The 19,208-nt window shown below is 39.2% G+C and overlaps 1 protein-coding gene across 1 annotated transcript; it reads right to left on the bottom strand.

The window, feature by feature from the left end:
• Positions 1-1,444: 1,444 nt before the first annotated feature.
• Positions 1,445-18,585, bottom strand: LOC141396534 (sodium-coupled monocarboxylate transporter 2-like). Its single transcript, XM_073972089.1, has 11 exons — positions 18,492-18,585; positions 18,197-18,428; positions 17,960-18,119; positions 17,760-17,877; positions 17,606-17,673; positions 17,380-17,531; positions 17,177-17,317; positions 17,002-17,110; positions 2,215-2,589; positions 1,980-2,137; positions 1,445-1,912 (listed from the first exon to the last, which is right to left on the bottom strand). The coding sequence occupies exons 2-11, from the start codon at positions 18,418-18,420 to the stop codon at positions 1,558-1,560; spliced, it is 1,860 nt and encodes a 619-aa protein (XP_073828190.1). The 5' UTR covers positions 18,421-18,428; positions 18,492-18,585; the 3' UTR covers positions 1,445-1,557.
• Positions 18,586-19,208: the final 623 nt, after the last annotated feature.

The raw sequence follows: 19,208 nt of genomic DNA, 5'->3' as shown, positions 1-19,208 counted from the left end.
ATGCACCTGTAAGAGGTCCCCTATAGAGAGAGACCGTTTAGGAAGTTGTTTAAAGATAGGAGAGTCTTTTTGGAGGACTTCTATAGAGAAAAGATCCCATTAGGTCCTCCCTTAGGAGGTTTCATTTTTCCTAAAGTCATCTTTAGTACATTCTATGGCCCTAGATGCCTTGGGACGACTTGTATCAATTGAAGTGTTAACCCATTGAAGACACATTTAGGAGGTCTTCTGTCCAAAGAATACACCCCTAGCAAGTTTTATATGAAAAGAAGACCTCTATAGGTAGAAGTCTTCGTATAGACTAACCCTTTAGGAGGTCTTGTATCTATAGAAAATCTTTTAAGGATGATTTCTAGCCATGGATGAGCACACTAGGAAGCCTTATATGTGTAGAGATCCCTTATGGAGATCTATCTAAGGATGATTTTCTATATTTTGAAGGCCTCTGTTGGAGTGTTTATGGTCAAGAAGTTTATATTGAGGATGTATTGTGTGAACACCTCTTTAAGAGGTGGTGTTTTATCTATGGAATATTCATTTGACAGTTCTTTCAAAAAATGTTCTATAAAGAACACTGTGTAACAAAATCGAATTAGTTGTCAATGAGAGCCGTACCTAAAATTTTCTGAGCGACATTTTTGCAGAACATTTCCAAGCAGAAAAACGTCATCTTGTGGTACTTTTATAGCTGCTCTTAAAATAAAGAACGAAAAGGACAATGAAGGAAGCGAGTTGGAAGGTCGAAGTGCTCTACGAAAATAATCCACATTCGATTTGACTGAAGACATGTCATCTCAAAAATATGCTAAAGCAACAGTGAACAAAGATATAACGCTAATTCCTGATGGCTTATAGGTTCTCTAGCAAAAACTTCATCACGCCTTCGGGGTTCTTAATATACTCACCAAGGGCTTTCTTCTCCAAATGAAATTATCTCTGTCCCAAAATTTGTGTTCACAGTGGAATCCACACGTCGGGGGGATATGACAAAAAAAAAAATACTCTTTAAAAATTAAACGCTAGTAAATTATTTATCCGCAGAGGAACCTTAATAGGTATTCCTTCTATAGAATGCACCTTTGAAAAATCTTGCAATTATAAAATACCCCTTTAGTAGTTGTTCAAGCCGTACAAGAGCTTTTAACAGATCTATATAAAAAGCGAGTCTAATATTATTGAAGTGATGTGAGTCGGGGTGAACTTATTCTTAATCCCCCCGTTTATGTTCGTGGAAATATATGTACATACATTGTAATATCTCCCAAGGAAGTCTTTTCTACAAAAGATTCTTTTATGCGTCCTTCTAACGCTGTTAGTGCTCAGTCTATACACGGTTCTTTTAGCCATCAAGAGCCTGGTAGAAGTTTTCCTATCATTCGATGAAATATTTAGGATATATTCCATCTATTGGATGACTCCTTTTTAGGGAATGAGAGACATAATATTTTCGACCCAGCCGAGTAATAAATTTTGTTTTATTAATAAATTTAACTAAACTACAAATACAAAACGATTCGAACTTATTAGCTAGCTAAGCAGGCAAAAAGGACCTTACGATTACTGTTTCAAATTGCCATTGCTTGGTGGATCTTCATTTCCCTCGGGTAAAATAATCGTTGTATTATTTCCATTTTCAGGATTTTGTGATTTCAATGGCACATTTTCCATTTCTTTGGGGACCTCTGGTAAAAATCTCCATATAATTGGAGAATATAGCTTCGGATCGTATTTTTCATCATCCTCACGCTTCCAAATATAGCTTGCGGCAATTGCTGTTACGGCAAGTATGACAAGGCCAACCAATTTATACCAATAGAAGGAAATTTCATAGATCGAAAAAGGACGATTACTTTCAAAGGCGGTGGTAACCAAAGGGGTTTGTAGGGGCGGCTCGGAGGTTGTTGTGGTATTCCTAAAGAGAAGCATAACAGAATTGTGATCTTGTAGTTTTTTAGGTGTGATAATTTAAAAATACTTACACATTTTTTATTAAACTATAGAAATTATACTCCTCACACCGCTCCAAGGTGGTGGGTAGTGGGGCATATTTCATGGCACCCGATTTGAAAAGCATTTGGGCATTCACAATAATCCACAACATAATGTATATGCTGACAGTAATACCGGTGAAGATACACTAAAGAGAAATGGAGGATAGAAAATAAACCCGTTATGATTCCTCTATTATACGCTTGTGTGTTTGCCTGGACTTACCTTTCCATTAACCCTTGGCACAAACATGCCCACCAAAAATACCCCAATCACAGCACCATAGCTAATACTGGTGATGGTGATAATAGTCTGCAAAATTGAATTGAATTTCTGCACAATCACCCCGGCAAAAATGCAATAGGTGCCCATGGCAACAACAAAGATTTTCATAATGGTATTGGCTCGGGCATCGGTGTGACGTATAAATGGCTTGATGTAATCGAAGTACACCACCCCAGCTAGCGAATTCAAATTGGCTGACATTGTACTGAGCGCAGCACTGAAGACACAGGATATGAATACGCCAGGCATACCCTTCAAATGACCCATTATATCCTGCACAAAGAAGGGCATCATTTTGTCGGGCTTCTCAACGACCTGCATGGAAAAGTTGAAGAAGAGATAAATTATATCAAATGTCAAAAAACCTAGATAATATATCTAACTCCAGAGAAAAATTATCTAGAAGCCTAGATGAATTATCTAGCACTTATGAAATTATCTCGAAGTAACTATCTAACAGTCTAGATAATTTATTTAACACCTAGAAAAACCCCTTATAATTTATCTATCACCTAAAAAATACCTAGCAGTCTAGATAATTTTTTAGCACCAAGAAAAATTATCTAGCTGTCTAGATAATATCTGTCTAGCACCTAGAAAAATATCTAGCAATCTAGATAATTTATCTAGTACCAAGAAAGAATATCTAGCAGTCTAGATAAATTATATAACATCTTGAAAAATTTTCCTGCAGTCTAGACAATTTGTTTAGCATCTCAAAAAATTATCTAGCAGTCTAGATAATTTATCTAGCACGTAGAAAAAATGTCTAGCAGACTAGAAAGTTTATCTAGGACCTAGCAAAAAATATCTAGTAGTCTAGATAAATTATCGAGCACCCGAAGAAATTATTTGGCACGCTAGATAATTTATGTAGCATCTTGAAAAAAATATTTAGCAGTCCAGATAATTTATGTGGCACCTGGGAAAACTATTTAGCAGTCTAGATTAATTATCTAGTAAAAAATGTATTTAGCAGTCTAGATAATTTATCTAGCATCGTGAAAATTATCTATCAGTCTCGGGGAAAACCAACGCTAGTCCGAAGGGGAACGGTGACGGTCCATCACCCTCAAAAATGGCCAGTGGTCAGAAGATAACGTCTTCACAACAACCTTGTGTGAAGAGAGTGAGACTTTCTGAGGATCCACACCCAGGTGCCAAGAGGATGATGGACCGCCAGTCAACCAGCATCGTTCGCGAAGGTGGCAGCTCTTCAATCGGTTAAGGGAGCTCAACCAGGGAGGGCCCGCAAGGGCAGCCCGGGACAAAATCCCCCAAAACCGGCCGGAGGGAAGCCACACGAGCTACATAGACCCGCGAGAATGACAGCCCCGGATGACCTTCTGGTAGCGATCATTGATAGGTCTGATCCTGAAGGCAGGATCAATGATGATCATTGGTTGCTGGTGGAGGGTCTTCTGAGGAGGGTCATTACGTCTGAAGATGTGGACGAGAGGAAGACCGGCTTTGGCAGGGCAAGGATGAGGAATCGCCAGATTTCCTCATTCAAACAGTGAATGGCTCTGACCCTCTGTGCGACGGTTGCAGGGTGGCTGCGCTTTCCATCCATGAAATCCCATCGAGGACTTTTCGACAACTTGGGTGCCACCTCCGGACTCGTATGTGGCAGAGGTGCTGAAGCTTATTCGGAAGCAGAATAGGCCTATCCAGACTGGCAGCTGGAAACTGGTGAGCTCCTTACCCGAAGGGGGAGGTACTTTAATGAAGTTCACCATGGACAGCTCGAGTGCGGAACTCATCAAGGCTCGTAAGGGAGAGCTGAACTTCGGGTTGGGTTGGCTTCGGTTCCGCTTCCCGCAGTCTCAGTAAGGAGTGTAGGCAGCAGGGCCTCTGCGTGGTGCAGATCAATCTGCACCACTGCAAAGCGGCAGCAGCCGAACTCCTTCTCTCCCTTACAAAGTCTGAGATTGACATCGCTTTAGTCCAGGAACCCTATCTCTACAAAAAAGGGTTTCTGGACTAAACGATGGGCGGACTCCCTATTCTACTCATCGAATGGGAAGAAGGTAAGAACTTGAAGAAAAGTCTAAATCTTATTCACCTCTATAATTACAGTGATGGCGACACGGCAGTAGTGAGGCTGGAAGTAGGCTCCGGAAGAGCCTTGGTGCTAGCCTCGGTCAACATGCCGTACGAGGTACCTGACCCACCAAGTCGATTGGTGCGCAAGTTAGTGGAAGATATCTCGGGCAATTGCAATCTCATAATGGGCTGTCATGTAAATGCCCATCATTTCCACTGGGTAAGCAGTGACACTAATACGAGAGGTGAGTCCATATTCGATTTTATGTTAATTAATAATCTACCTTCCAGAATAGGGTAAGGGAGGAGGTAATAGGCCTCACCCTTACAAATATGGAGGATACTTCCATAACAGACTGGAGAGGGAGGAATGCTCCTTTTCGGACCATAGGACGATACACTTTCGAGTCTCGAGTGGCAGTAAACGGCAACCACCTCATAGGAATCCCAGGAGAAACAATTGGGAGAAATACAACTCCATGGCCTCTTCAAGACTGTGGGAAATTTCTGAACTTCACACAGAGAGGGAAGTTGACAGTCGCGTTGAGGATCTCACAAATGTACTCAGGGATTGCTATGAAAAGACATGCCCAATAACTTATCCAGGTAGAAGAACACAGCCCGTTTGGTGGAACAAAGATCTGGCTAACCTAAGGAAGGCTAGCAGGAGAGCATATAACAAAGCGAACAGGACCAAGCTTAGTACGGATTGGGATTTGTATAGGAACAGTTTCAATAGGTACAAAAGTGAGGTCAGGAAAGCCAAGAGGAGCTCCTGGATTAACTTTAGTGAGGCGATAGAGGGAGTAAACGAGGCGGCAAGATTTCGTAAGGTAATCTCAAAGGATCCCAAACCTATTGGGAGCATCAAACAAAATGATGGCACGTGGACGAACTCCGCTCTAGAGACCCTTGACCTATTGGCAGAGACCCACTTCCCGGGATGCAAGGACGCTGATTCGTATCCGAGCTCGGAAATGAACAGAACCTATACACCCGACGAGAGGATCTTCGTTGATAGGTTGATAAGTGATTCAAGGATCTCTTGGGCGATCAGCACTTTTCAACCCCATAAATCTACTGGCCCAGGTGGTGTCATTTTGGCGATGCTTCAAAACGCACCACCGATATTGATCACTATACTGAAGGTTATTTTTAGGGCTTGTCTATTGCTGTCGCACATACCGGCACTGTGGAAAGAGGTAACAGTGTTATATATTCCCAAGGCTGGGAAACCAAGCCACGCGTTGCCGAAAGACTGCAGACCGATTAGTCTTTCCTCTTTTCTATTAAAAACTCTAGAAAGGCTGCTCGACTTGGAGATTAGATCCTATATAAATCGTGACCTTTTAAGCAGTTCTCAGCATGCTTATATGAAAGGGAAATCTACAGAAACAGCGCTACATGAGGTAGTGGGTTACATAGAGAAGAACATGGATAACTTGGATCACACATTGACCGCTTTTCTAGACATAGAAGGAGCGTTCAATAATGTGAAGCTTGAATTCCATTCATTCTTCTCTAGAGCAATTGAGTGTCCCCTCTATCCTAATCAACTGGATTGACGGAATGCTGGAAAGCAGACTGATCAATTCCAGTATTGGAGAGAGTTCCGTAAGGAAGTCAGTCACTAGGGGCACCCCACAGGGTGGAGTTTTATCTCCACTGCTGTGGCTTCTAGTGGTGAATGTGATACTCAAAGAGTTCGATAGACTGGGGACTAAAGTAGTAGCATATGCTGACGACGTTGTCCTTTTAATCAGTGGAAAATTCTTGTCGACGCTGTCGGAACTGATGCAGGGTGCGCTGGTTAAGCTCTCTCGCTGGGCCCACCACAATGGTCTTGGGATGATCCCTGCGAAGACTGAGCTGGCACTATTCACCAGAAAAAGAAATATTGCCGAATTTGTGCCGCCAACGCTGGATGGAGTGCGGTTGGATCTCTCTACGGAGGCGAAATACCTGGGAGTGGTCCTGGACCATCGGCTAAGATGGAAAAGGAACACGGAGGAGCGCACCAAGAGGGGTTTGATAGCGCTCTATTCCTGTAAGAACTCCATAGGCAAGAGTTGGGGCCTCAGACCACATGTAATACATTGGCTGTATAGGACAGTGGTCAGTCTCATTCTGACCTATGGTTGTCTCGTTTGGTGGCATGCCCTAGGCAATAATTCCAATCTGTCCAAAATAGCTACTGTGCAAAGAGCTGCGTCAGTACTCATTACTGGAGCAGCAAGAAGCACCCCTCAGGCTGCATTGAATGCCATACTGAACGTCCAACTCATGGATATTCTTGTACAGTATCAGGCATCACGATCTGCCTTGAGACTTAAAGAGCTAAATCTGTGGCGTGATTCACATCTGGGACATGCTAGTGTTCTACAGCGGATATGTAGTCAGATTGGACAGGAGACAGGGGAGATGAGAGTGACTACATCTCACCAAGCCTGGACTTCGACACAGCTGAAGTAATAATCCCCGACAGGAGTGAATGGGGACAAGGCAGACCACTTCCCGATAGCCTGTCAATCTTCACCGATGGGTCGAAGATGGAAGAAGGCACGGGATCTGGTGTGTTTTGTGAAGAACTAGACATCAGGAACTCGTATAAGCTTAATGACAATTGTAGTGTTTTTCAGGCAGAAGTCTTTGCGGTTTGGAAAGCCTTGGAGTTAATAGTGGGAATGACGGACCTTATAGATACGGCAGTCACTGTTTACGTGGACAGTCAGTCTGCTCTAAAAGCGCTAAGGTCATACAGTATTATGTCCAGGACAGTTCAAAGTTGCAGGTCTCTCTTAAAAACATGTAACATAGTTGTTAGGTTTTGCTGGGTTCCTGGGCATTGCAATGTTGAGCGAAACGAGATAGTTGATGAATTGGCAAGAAGAGGCTCCCAATCCTCGGACCTCACGGTGAAGGATTGTGTTAAGCCACCTCTCTGCTTTTTCCTCGACAAGCTCAGTAAGTTCTACGCAGTGAAAACCGTTAAAGTTTGGCAAGACGTGCCTGGATGTAAGGTATCTAAGTCAATCTGGCCGGTAATCTTAGGGCGTAGAACTGCGTCCCTCCTCTCACTGTGCAAATCAGAAATCAGAACCGTTGTGGGAGTCATAACTGGCCACTGCGGAATAAGATCTATGACATGCAAGTGGGATGGCAACAACATTGAGTATTGCAGGTTATGTGAGGATGAGGAGGAAACGGAGACAATCGAGCACCTTCTATGTAGATGTCCTAGACTGATGGTCAAAAAACATAGACTATTTGATGTACACGTGATTGAATCTCTTTCTTACTTCTCCTCTGTTGACCCTACAGTGCTGGTAGTTTACTGCAAGAGCCTTAAGTGGCTCTGGGGCAGGCCAGCACAGACCTAAAACCATTGGTAATTAAATCGTAGTTAGCTACTAAACCTTTTCTTCGTAAATAATTTGATTTCTCCTCTATAGTCACTAATTATTCTTATTCTTCTCTCTTGTCTTACCAATTTTCCACTTCCCTCCCTGTCCAACCTTTTCAACTTAATCTACCATCATCATTCTACACCGTCATCATCAGTATGCACACAACACCATATAGCCATCAGTCACACACAATCACCATCTGCGTGCACAAATCACCATATAGCTGCACTACACACACTACACCCCATACATAACTAACAACACATCTCACATCACTCACATGCCATCGCCAAATCAATAACCTGAACAACTTTTTAACAACACACATAGCCACATTCTTCATCTACAAACAAATAGCACAATCTATACACCATCACATCACAACAACAACCTGCATCTCTACAAAACACACAATTCAATAGTCTGGATGATCACAATGGACCTCAAGGTCTCCGAGTGGAGTGGCTGCCAACATGGCAGTTACGCATCCTAAACCTAACCTAACCTATCTATCAGTCTAGATCATTTATCAGCATCTTGAAGAAATATCTAGCAGGCTAGATAATTTATCTAGCACCAAGAAAAAATATCTAGCAGTCTAGAGAAATCATCTAGACCTTGAATTATTATCTAGCAGTCTAGATAATTTATCTAGCACCTAGAAAAAAATATCTAGCAGTCTAAATAATCTATCTAGCATCTTTAGATGATTTAACCATTTGTTCCGCTTATGCTCGCCGACCAGCCTGTTAACTTCCAGTGTCAGCTTCCTGACTCTGGGGTCATTGGGGTTGATACGGCGAAGCTCATCACGCTCATTTGCTAATCCCGTCGGCTCTGCTGGGAAGTTTGGTCTTACTTCGGGTATTCGACCAGCAGGGATATGGCGAGCGGCTGCAGCAGTGATGATGTCCCGGAACGTCCTTTCCGCTACCCGAACATCAGAAGGATTGGGCAATTCTCTGAAGCGGTGATTGGTGAACTCTCTGAAACTCGGCCAATCAGCTTTTTTATGATTGACGAACGTGCGGCGTTCAGAGGTGATGAAGTCGGGTGGTCTGCTAATGGAGACAATTATGGGGAGATGGTCTGATCCAAGGGAAATGACGGGTTGCCAGGTAACGTCATTTGTCAGACCAGGTGACACGATGGTTATGTCAGGCGAACTGTGACATTCTCCTCTAATTCTGGTAGGGGCGTCCTCATTGACCGTGCAAAACGTAGAGCTGTCAATCTGCTCAGCCAGCGCTGTACCTCTCTGGTCGTTTCCGAGGGCCGAATGCCACATCTCATGATGCGCATTAAAATCCCCCAGGACGATTATGACCTTGCAAGAGCGGGCTAATGTCAGGCCTATAATCAGGGATACAGCTATTTCTCGGCGGGATGTATACATTCAGCAACTCTATCTCGGCAGCTCCACACCTGACTGCTGCCCCCATACATTCCATGTATGGGTCACTAGAGACAGGCTCAAGCGAGATAGGTCTATATTGGACAGACTGGTGCAATAGGAAAGCCAATCCCCCACCTCCACTTCTGGTGCGATCTTTCCTCAGAACATTGTAACCATCACAATGCTCTAAGCTGTGGTTGTTGTTCAGCTTGGTTTCCTGCACCGCCGCGACCTTGATGTTCTTCCGACTCATAAAATCTACTATCTCCTCGATCTTACCTCGGAGTCCATTGCAATTCAATTGCAAAAAGGCTGCATTTTCGGGGATTGGGACAACAACGGCTGGTGTTAAAGGCTGCGTGTGCGGTTGTTGTCGTGGGGACAGCGGGGGAGTTTCGTAATCAGACGACGAGGGAGTCTCGTAATCCGACGACGACTCACTGGGAACTGTGTTCACACAGCATGCAGCAACATAGTCCCTGTCGTAGTCCCTCACGTGGACGAGTCCAAAACAACCCCTTAGATGCACCCACTCCTGCCATCTATTGCATCTCACCGAAGGTTTGATGTGGGTGAAGATGCGAATGAGACAAACTGAGCACAGATATATTGGTCCTGGGTTTTCCTCCGTCCCGGCACGGACCAATAGAATTCGGAGCAGGCATTCCGGGATATGCTGCTCCCAACACAGAAAAACGAAACAAATACGAACATGTACACACTGAGGTGGCAGCCGCTGGCCGGAACATTGGTTTTGTGTTGTTCCGGGTCAATCCGGTACGAAAGAACCCGCTGCCGTGGGATTGTCGCATCAGATCTCTTCATGCCGAGGATGAACCACCACAATTTACAATGGATGATGTTGCCAATGCCATCAGGAACGCTAAATCATCCAAAGCGTTGGGCCCTGATGGAATCTCCATGGTAATGTTGAAGCAGCTGGATGAGCCGGGAGTCGAGTATCTCACCAAAGTCTTCAACTTGTCGCTAGCCACCCTCGTTGTTCCCGAAGTCTGGAAAATGGGCAGGGTGGTCCCACTACGGAAGCCAGGCAAGGATGCCAGCAAAAGTGAATCGTACAGACCGATTTCGCTTTTGTCGCTCGTAGCAAAGACACTTGAGGCCTTGATCCTCCCCAGTATCAGAAATAGCTATCGAGTTGCCGATCATCAACATGGATTCCGTAAGCAGCACAGCACGACAACAGCGCTGCACGCCATTACCACATATATCTGTAAAGGACTCAACCAGAGACGGCCGTGCGATAGAACAGTGATGGTGGCTCTTGACTTATCAAAAGTCTTTGATACAGTCAGGCACTCCACGCTGTTTGAGGACATTGAGCAGACAACCCTCCGGCCAAGCTTGAAACGTTGGATAGTCAACTATATTTGTGGACGTCAGTCGTACGTGGAATTCAGGAATAAGCAGTCCAAACCTCGTAGAGTGAAACAGGGAGTTCCCCAAGGAGGGGTGATATCTCCGGAACTGTTTAACCTCTACCTCTCCTGTATTCCACCCCCTCCAGACGGCATTGAGATCGTGACGTATGCGGATGATTGCACGATCTTGGCGTCGGGTACCTATCCTGATGACATCTGTGAGAGACTGAACAACTATTTAACTGATCTTACCACCTTTTTCCATTCGAAGAATATGCAGATTTCCCCCACAAAATCTACAGCCACTCTGTTCACCACATGTACAGCGCAGTTTAGACGTGAGTTGAATGTCGTGGTCGACGGTAGCAGAATTCCGACCACAAACTGCCCTAAAATTTTAGGGGTCACATTCGACACTACATTCACGTCGTGCGCACACGCCACAGCTATCTGCGACAAGTTGAAAAGTACGAACAAGGTCCTCAAGTCCCTTGCCGGCAGCACTTGGGGTGCAGATAAAGAAACCTTGTTGACCACATATAACGCGATAGGTCGGTCTGTGGTAAGCTATGCGGCTCCAGTCTGGTCCCCGAGATTGTGTGATTCGAACTGGAAAAAGATTCAAACTTGCCAGAATGCCGCCCTGAGAACAGCGACAGGGTGCCTCCTCAAATCTTCAGTGGACCATCTACATGAGGAGGCAAAAATTCTTCCTGTAAAGCAACACAATGAGATGCTTTCGTTGCAGTACCTGCTTGGATGTTATCGTGTGAGCCATCCCAATCACCATCTTGTGGGTAGGCCCGGCCCATTCAGGGAGATCAGAAAGGATATCCATGCTCTAGAGGGAGAGGTCCAACGATACAGGAGAGAACCCCTAGATCAACAAGCATATCAAGCAGGATTGAATAGCATTCACACGGACGCAGTTGCCAAGGCCTTAAGCAATTATAGTGTGAATAAAGTACTCGGAGTACATCCTTCATCTATTGCAGCTGAGGAGCGTCAGCTGCCAAGACAAACTAGAGTAGTTTTGGCTCAACTACGCTCGGGATATTGCAGTCGCCTAAATTCTTATTGGGCGGAAATCGATCGCGCCGTGCAAGACATCTGCCCAGTATGCGGCATGGGCCCGCACGACACACAACAACTTTTTAACTGCCCCGCCAAACCTACCCATCTAACTCCAGTGGATCTGTTCCTACATCCCATCGAAGCAGCCACTTTTCTGGAACTGGAGATAGACCCAGAGCAAGATTGAACAGAGGAACGAACAAATAAACATAACAAAAACACTGTTACAACAACAACATCTAGCATCTTAAAAAAATAATCTAGAAATCTGTATAATTTATCTAGCATCTAGAAAAATTTTCTAGCAGTCCAGTTAATTTTTCTAGCACCCAGAAGAAATATCTAGCAGACTAGATAAATTATCTAGATTTTATATGGTAGATAAATTATCTATGGTGCTAGATGATTTTTAAAGATGTCCGATAATTTATCTAGACAGCTAGATAATTTTTCTAGCTACTAGACAATTTATCTAGACCCCTAGTTACTTTTTCTAGGTGCTAGATAAATTATCTAGACTGCTATATAAATAATCTATATTGCTAGACAATTTTTCAGGATGCTAGATAAATTATCTAGACTGCTAGATATTTGTTCTAGGTGGTAGAAAAATTATCTATGGTGCTAGATAATTTTTAAAGATGCTCGTTAATTTATTATACTGCTAGATAATTTTTTAAGATACTAGATAGCTTGCCTAGACCGCTAGAATTTTTTAGGTGCTAGATAAATTATCTAGACTGCTAGATATTTTTGATAGGTGATAGATAAATTATTCAGACTTCTAGATAATTTTTCAAGATGCTAAATAAATTATCTAGACTGCTAGATATTTTTTCTAGATTGCTAGATATTTTTGCTAAGCGATAGATAAATTATCAAGACTGCTGTATAATTTTTCAAGATGCTAGATAATTTATCCAGACTGCTAGATAGCTTTTCTAGGTGATATATAAATTATAAACACTGCTAGATAATTTATCTAGTTGCTAGTTAATTATCTAGACTGCTAAATTATCTAGATAATTTATCTGGCATCTAGAAACATTTTCTAGCAGTCCAGATAATTTTTCTAGCACCTATAAGAAATATCTAGCAGTTACGATAATTTATCTAACATCTTGAAAAATTATCTAGCAGTCTAGATAATTTATCTACCATCTTGAGCAATTATTTAGCAGTCTTGATAATTTATCTGTCGCTTAGCAAAAAGATCTAGCAGTCTAGATAATTTATCTAGCATCTTGAACAATTATTTAGCAGTCTTGGTAATTTATTTATCGCTTAGCAAAAATATCTAGCAACATGAAAAAATATCTAGGTCTAGATAAATTGTCTAGTATCTTGAAAAATTATCTAGCAGTCTAGATAAATTATCGAGCATCTTTGAAAATTATCTAGCACTATAGATAATTTATCTACCACCTAGAAGATAATTTATCTAACATCCTGAAAAATTATCTAACACTCTAGATAATTTGTGTAGCATCTTGAAAAATTATCTAGCAGTCTAGATAATTTATTTACCACCTAGAAAATGTATCTAGCAGCCTAAATAAGTTATCTTAGACCTAGGAAAAATATCTAGCTGTCCAGATAATTTATCTGTGACGTGGAAAAATGATCTAGCAGCCTAGAGCACCCAGAAAATTATCTAACAGTCTAGAAAATTTATCTAGCAGTATAGTATTTTTGTATTTTGCAGTCTAGATAAATTATCTAGCATCCAGAAAAATTATCTAGCAGTCTAGATAAATAATTTAGCACCTAGAAAAAATATCTAGCAGTCTAAATAAGTTATCTTAGACCTAGGAAAAATATCTAGCAGTCTAGATAATTTATCTGTGACGTGGATAAATTATCTAGCAGACTAGATAATTCATGTAGCACCTACAAAAATTATCTAGCAGTATAGATAATCTATATAGCACCAAGAAAAATATTTTGCAGTCTAGATAAATTAACTAGCATCCAGAAAAAATATCTAGCAGTCTAGATAATTTATCTAGCATCCTGAAAAATAGTCTAGTAGTATAGATTATTTATATAGCGGTCTAGATGATTTATCTAGCACCTAGGAAAAGTATCTAGCGGTCTAGATAAATTGTCTAGTATCTTGAAAAATTATCTAGCAGTCTAGATAAATAATCGAGCATCTTTAAAATTATCTAGCCCCATAGATAATTTATCTACCACCTAGAAAAAATATCTAGCAGTCTAGATAATTTTTCTAGCATTCTGAAAAATTATCTAGCAGTCTAGATAAATTATTTAGCATCTAGAAAAAATATCTAGCAGTCTAGATAAAGTATCTAGATAATTTATCAAGCATCTAGAAACAGGTTCTAGCAGTCCAGATAATTTTTCGAGCACCTAGAAGAAATATCTAGCAGTTACGATAATTTTTCTAGGAGCTAAATAATTTATCTAGACTGCTAGATAATTTCTGAAGATGCTAGATAAATTATCGTAACTGCTAGATATTTCTTCTAGGTACTAGAAAAATTATCTGGTCTGCTAGAAAATGTTTCTAGATGCTAGATAAATTATCTAGCATTGTGGATAATTTATTTAACATCTTGAAAAATTATCTAGCAGTGTAGATAATTTATCTAGCACCTGAAAAAATTATGAAGCAGTCTAGATAATTTAGTTAGCACCCAGAAAAAAATATATAGCAGTCTTTTTAATTTATCTAGCACTTGAAAAATTATCTAGCAGTCTAGATAAATTATCTAGCAACTTGATAAATTATCTAGCAGTTTTGATAATTTATATATCACATAGAAAAACTATCTAGCAGTCTAGATAAATTATCAAGCATCTTGTAAAATGATCTAGCAGTCTTGATAATTTATCTATTGCTTAGCAAAAATATCTAGCAACCTAGAACAAATATCTAGCAGTCTAAATAATTTATGTAGCATCTTGAAAAATTATCTAGAAGTCTGGATAAATTATCTATCACCTATCAAAAATATCTAGCAGTCTAGATAATTTATCTAGCACGTAGAAAAATATCTAGCGGTCTAGATAAATTATTTAGTATCTTGAAAAATTATCTCGCAATATAGATAAATTATCGAGCATCTTTAAAAATTATCTAGCACCATAGATAATTTATCTACCACCTAGAAAAAATATCTTGCAGTCTAGATAATTTTTCTAGCATTCTGAAAAATTTTCTAGCCGTCTAGATAATTTATATAGCAGTCTAGATAAGTTATCTAGCATGTAGAAAAATATGTAGCGGTCTAGATAAATTATTTAGTATCTTGAAAAATTATCTCGCAATATAGATAAATTATCGAGCATCTTTAAAAATTATCTAGCACCATAGATAATTTATCTACCACCTAGAAAAAATATCTAGCAGTCTAGATAATTTATCTAACATCCTGAAAAATTATCTAGCAGTCTAGATAATTTGTTTAGCATTCTGAAAAATTCTCTAGCCGTCTAGATAATTTATCTAGCACCTGGAACAAATATCTAGCGGTCTAGACAAATTATCTAGTATCTTGAAAAACTATCTAGCAGTATAGACAAATTATCGAGCATCTTTAAAAATTATCTAGCACCATAGATAATTTATCTACAACATAGAAAAAATATCTAGCAGTTTGGATAATTTATCTAGCATTCTGAAAAATTATCAAGCAGTATAGATAATTTATATAGCAGTCTAGATAATTTATCTAGCACCTAGAAAAAGTATCTCGCGGTCTAGATAAATTGTCTAGTATTTTGAAAAATTATCTAGCAGTCTAGATAAATTATCGAGCATCTTTAAAAATTATCTAGCTCCATAGATAATTTATCTACAACATAGAAAAAATATCTAGCAGTTTGGATAATTTATCTAGCATCCTGAAAAATTATCAAGCAGTATAGATAATTTATATAGCAGTCTAGATAATTTATCTAGCACCTAGAAAAAATATCTAGCGGTCTAGGTAAATTATCTAGTATCTTGAAAAGTTAGATAAATTATCGAGCATCTTTAAAATTATCTAGCACCATAGATAATTTATCTACCACCTAGCAAAAATATCTAGCAGTCTAGATAATTTATCTAACATCCTGAAAAATTATCTAGCAGTTTAGATAATTTTTTTAGCATTCTGAAAAATTCTCAAGCCGTCTAGATAATTTATCCAGCATCATGAAAAATTATCTAGCAGTCTAGAGAATTTGTCTAGCGTCCTGAAAAAATATCTAGCCGTCTAGATAATTTATCTAGCACCCAGAAAAAATATCTAGCAGTCTAGATAATTTATCTAGCATCCTGAAAAATTATCTAGCAGTCTAGATAATTTATCTAGCATCTGGAACAGATATCTAGCGGTCTAAACAAATTATCTAGTATCTTGAAAAATTATCTAGCAGTATAGATAAATTATCGAGCATATTTAAAAATTATCTAGCACCATAGATAATTTATGTACAACATAGAAAAAATATCTAGCAGTCTAGATAAATTATCTAGATAATTTATCAAGCATCTAGAAACATTTTTTAGCAGTCCAGATAATTTTTCTAGCACCTAGAAGAAATATCTAGCAGTTACGATAATTTTTCTAGGAGCTAAATAAGTTATCTAGACTGCTAGATAATTTTTCAAGATGCTAGATAAATTATCGTAACTGCTAGATATTTCTTCTAGGTACTAGAAAAATTATCTGGACTGCTAGAAACTGTTTTTAGATGCTAGATAAATTATCTAGCATTGTGGATAATTTATTTAACATCTTGAAAAATTATCTAGCAGTCTAGATAATTTATCTAGCACCTGAAAAAATTGTGAAGCAGTCTAGATAATTTAGTTAGCACCCAGAAAAATATATATAGCAGTCTTTTTAATTTATCTAGCACTTGAAAAATTATCTAGCAGTCTAGATTATTTATCTGTGACGTGGATAAATTATCTAGCAGCCTAGAGCACCCAGAAAAATTATCTAACAGTCTAGAAAAATTATCTAGCTGTATTGTATTTTTGTATTTTGCAGTCTAGATAAATTATCTAGCAGAAAAATTATCTAGCAGTCTAGATAGATTATTTAGCACCTAGAAATAATTTATCTAGCATCTTGAACAATTATCTAGCAGACTAGATAAATTATCTAGCATCTTAAAAAATTATCTAGCAGACTAGATAAATTATCTAGGATCTTAAAAAATTATCTTGCAATCTAGATAATATATCGAGCATCTAGAAAATATATCTAGCTGCCTAAATAACTTATCTAGCTCCTAGAAAAAAATATCCAACACTATAGGTAATTTATGTGCACCTAGAAAAATTATCTAGTGGTCTAGATAATTTATCTAAGAGAGTAGATAGTTTTTAGGTGCTTTAAATTTTTATATAGAAAATGTTATATAATTTATTTCTTTTTTTTGGTTTAGTTTTTATACTTACCCCAGCTTTTATTGGATCACAACCGGAATAACGGGCAAACATGACAATACCACTGAAGGAGTTAAAACCCATTATAATTATTACACCAATGCCGGTAAGAAACAAGGCTCTATGGAAGAAGAAAATCGATTAAAATTTTTTCAACTTTTACTTTTTAAAAATTTTTGCACCTCACCTTCGGGCATTTTGCATTGTTGGCAGTGAAACAATACGCTGGACACAGCTTTGATTTAAACCAATGTGACCGGTCCATAGCAAAATTCCACCGGTAAAGAGGGACATGACCGAAGTTCTTATGCGTGGATCTAAGCCATAGCTAAAAATAGATAAATATTTAAATAATTTATAAATTTTGGTTCGAAATGTTCTCGTTCTTACTAGAAATCCAAACGGCCACCTTCTTCGGCCAATTCGAAAACCTTGCCTAGACCTCCAACTTTAATGGTGCCCATTATGCCGACCAAAACAACGGAGGTTACCATAATTCCAGCCTGCACAACATCGGTCCAGACAACAGCTTTGATGCCACCCTAAAGAGACGGGGGAAGGGTTAAATGTTTTCAATCTGAGGAGGCAGAATGGAGCTATATCCGCCACCACTTACCAACATTGTATAGAAGATGCAAATCGAACACACAATGGCATTAATCAAATGAATATTTATGCCCGTCACTGTAAATGAAAATGAATTTTAATCAATTTTTTTTTAATTTTTTTTTTGGTTCTTCTTTTGAATTAAAAATTTATTTCCATTTTACCTTGTGAGAAGGCCAAGGCGGGTACAAAGATGTATACGGGCAGCATAAGGAAGGCATTGAACACAAATGAGGCGGTAATCAATTTCCGTGTCCTTTTGTCGAAACGCATTTGTAGATACTGTAGGGAAAGGAAAAAAAAAAACAAAATATTTAGTGGGTATTTGAAGCTCAAGGAAAGGGTCTTTCCCTTTTCCGCTTACCTCATAACAATTGGAAATATTGTTCTTATAGAATACCGGTACAATAATATAATTTAAAATTGGAACCACCAGAACCATGGCAATAACCATAAAGAAATAGGAAAAGCCAAAGGAATAGTTCTCAGCAGGCACCGACATGATGGCAATGCCGGAGAGTTGACTGTAAGGAAAAGAAAAAAAAACAAATGGGGCGGGGATTAGAGAAAAGGTGGATTGTAATTCTCGAGTACTTCTTACCTTGCCACCAATGATATGGCAATCGGTATGGTCTTCATCTGTTTACTGCCCATCAAATATTCATCGGTGGTATTTTTCGATTTGGAAAAGAAACCAAAGTACACCCCAATACCAGCTGAGGTCAGCAGCATTATTACGAACACCACATAATCGGTCACTCCAAAGGTAAAACTTTTTGCTGCTGCCTCAGCAGCAGCTGCTGCTGAATTTTCAAGTACCGTCATTTTGAAAACTAATGGAATTCAATATTATTTTCAATTTCACTATTTCTGGTATAAATGTATCAATTTCACACTTCCTTCCGTTGCGTTAACCGGATTCAAAGCTACATCACGTTACAATGGTCCGCTATTAAATGACATCTGAAGATGAAAATCGCGAGAATCGCAATTCAACACCACTTTCTCAATCTTAACGAAAGGGTGGTAAGTTCGGGTAGAGTTATAAATGGCAAGAGATACAGGGCGGGACAGAGTAGTATCATTGCTGGCGTCATGCTACTTTTTCAATTGTTGAAGTTTATTGTTTTTATTTTTCATTCGCTTTTACGATTGTCTATATTTAAGAAGATTTACACCATCAGCTTATCATCTTCTAGCATCCTGACATTTTTATGGCATGGCAAAGACATTCACTGGTTATTTTTCACGCTTAGTGGCATACTATTTTGTGGTGGAATATTGTTATCATTGTCTGAAGAAAAGAAATAAAAATAGTTTTTAGTAAAAAAACTTAGTTGAATAACAATTCAGCAAAGCTGAATTGCGATTTTATAAGGGATCTTTCATTAATATATGATATTTTTAAAGAAATGCCTAATTTAGAAAACAAAATTCAGCCGGGCTGAATTGAAGTTTTCCTATAGAAAACAAAATTCAGCCGGGCTGAATTGAAGTTTTCCTATAGAAAACACAATTCAGCCGGGCTGAATTGAAGTTTTCCTATAGAAAACACAATTCAGTCAGGCTGAATTGAAGTTTTCCTATAGAAAACACAATTCAGTCAGGCTGAA

Source organism: Musca autumnalis, unplaced genomic scaffold (genome assembly GCF_047663935.1).
Source record: "Musca autumnalis isolate F117 unplaced genomic scaffold, ASM4766393v1 scaffold_1, whole genome shotgun sequence".
Lineage (NCBI taxonomy): Eukaryota > Metazoa > Arthropoda > Insecta > Diptera > Muscidae > Musca > Musca autumnalis.
The sequence above is the reverse complement of the archived record's forward strand: the minus strand, read 5'-3'. Positions and strand labels throughout refer to the sequence as shown.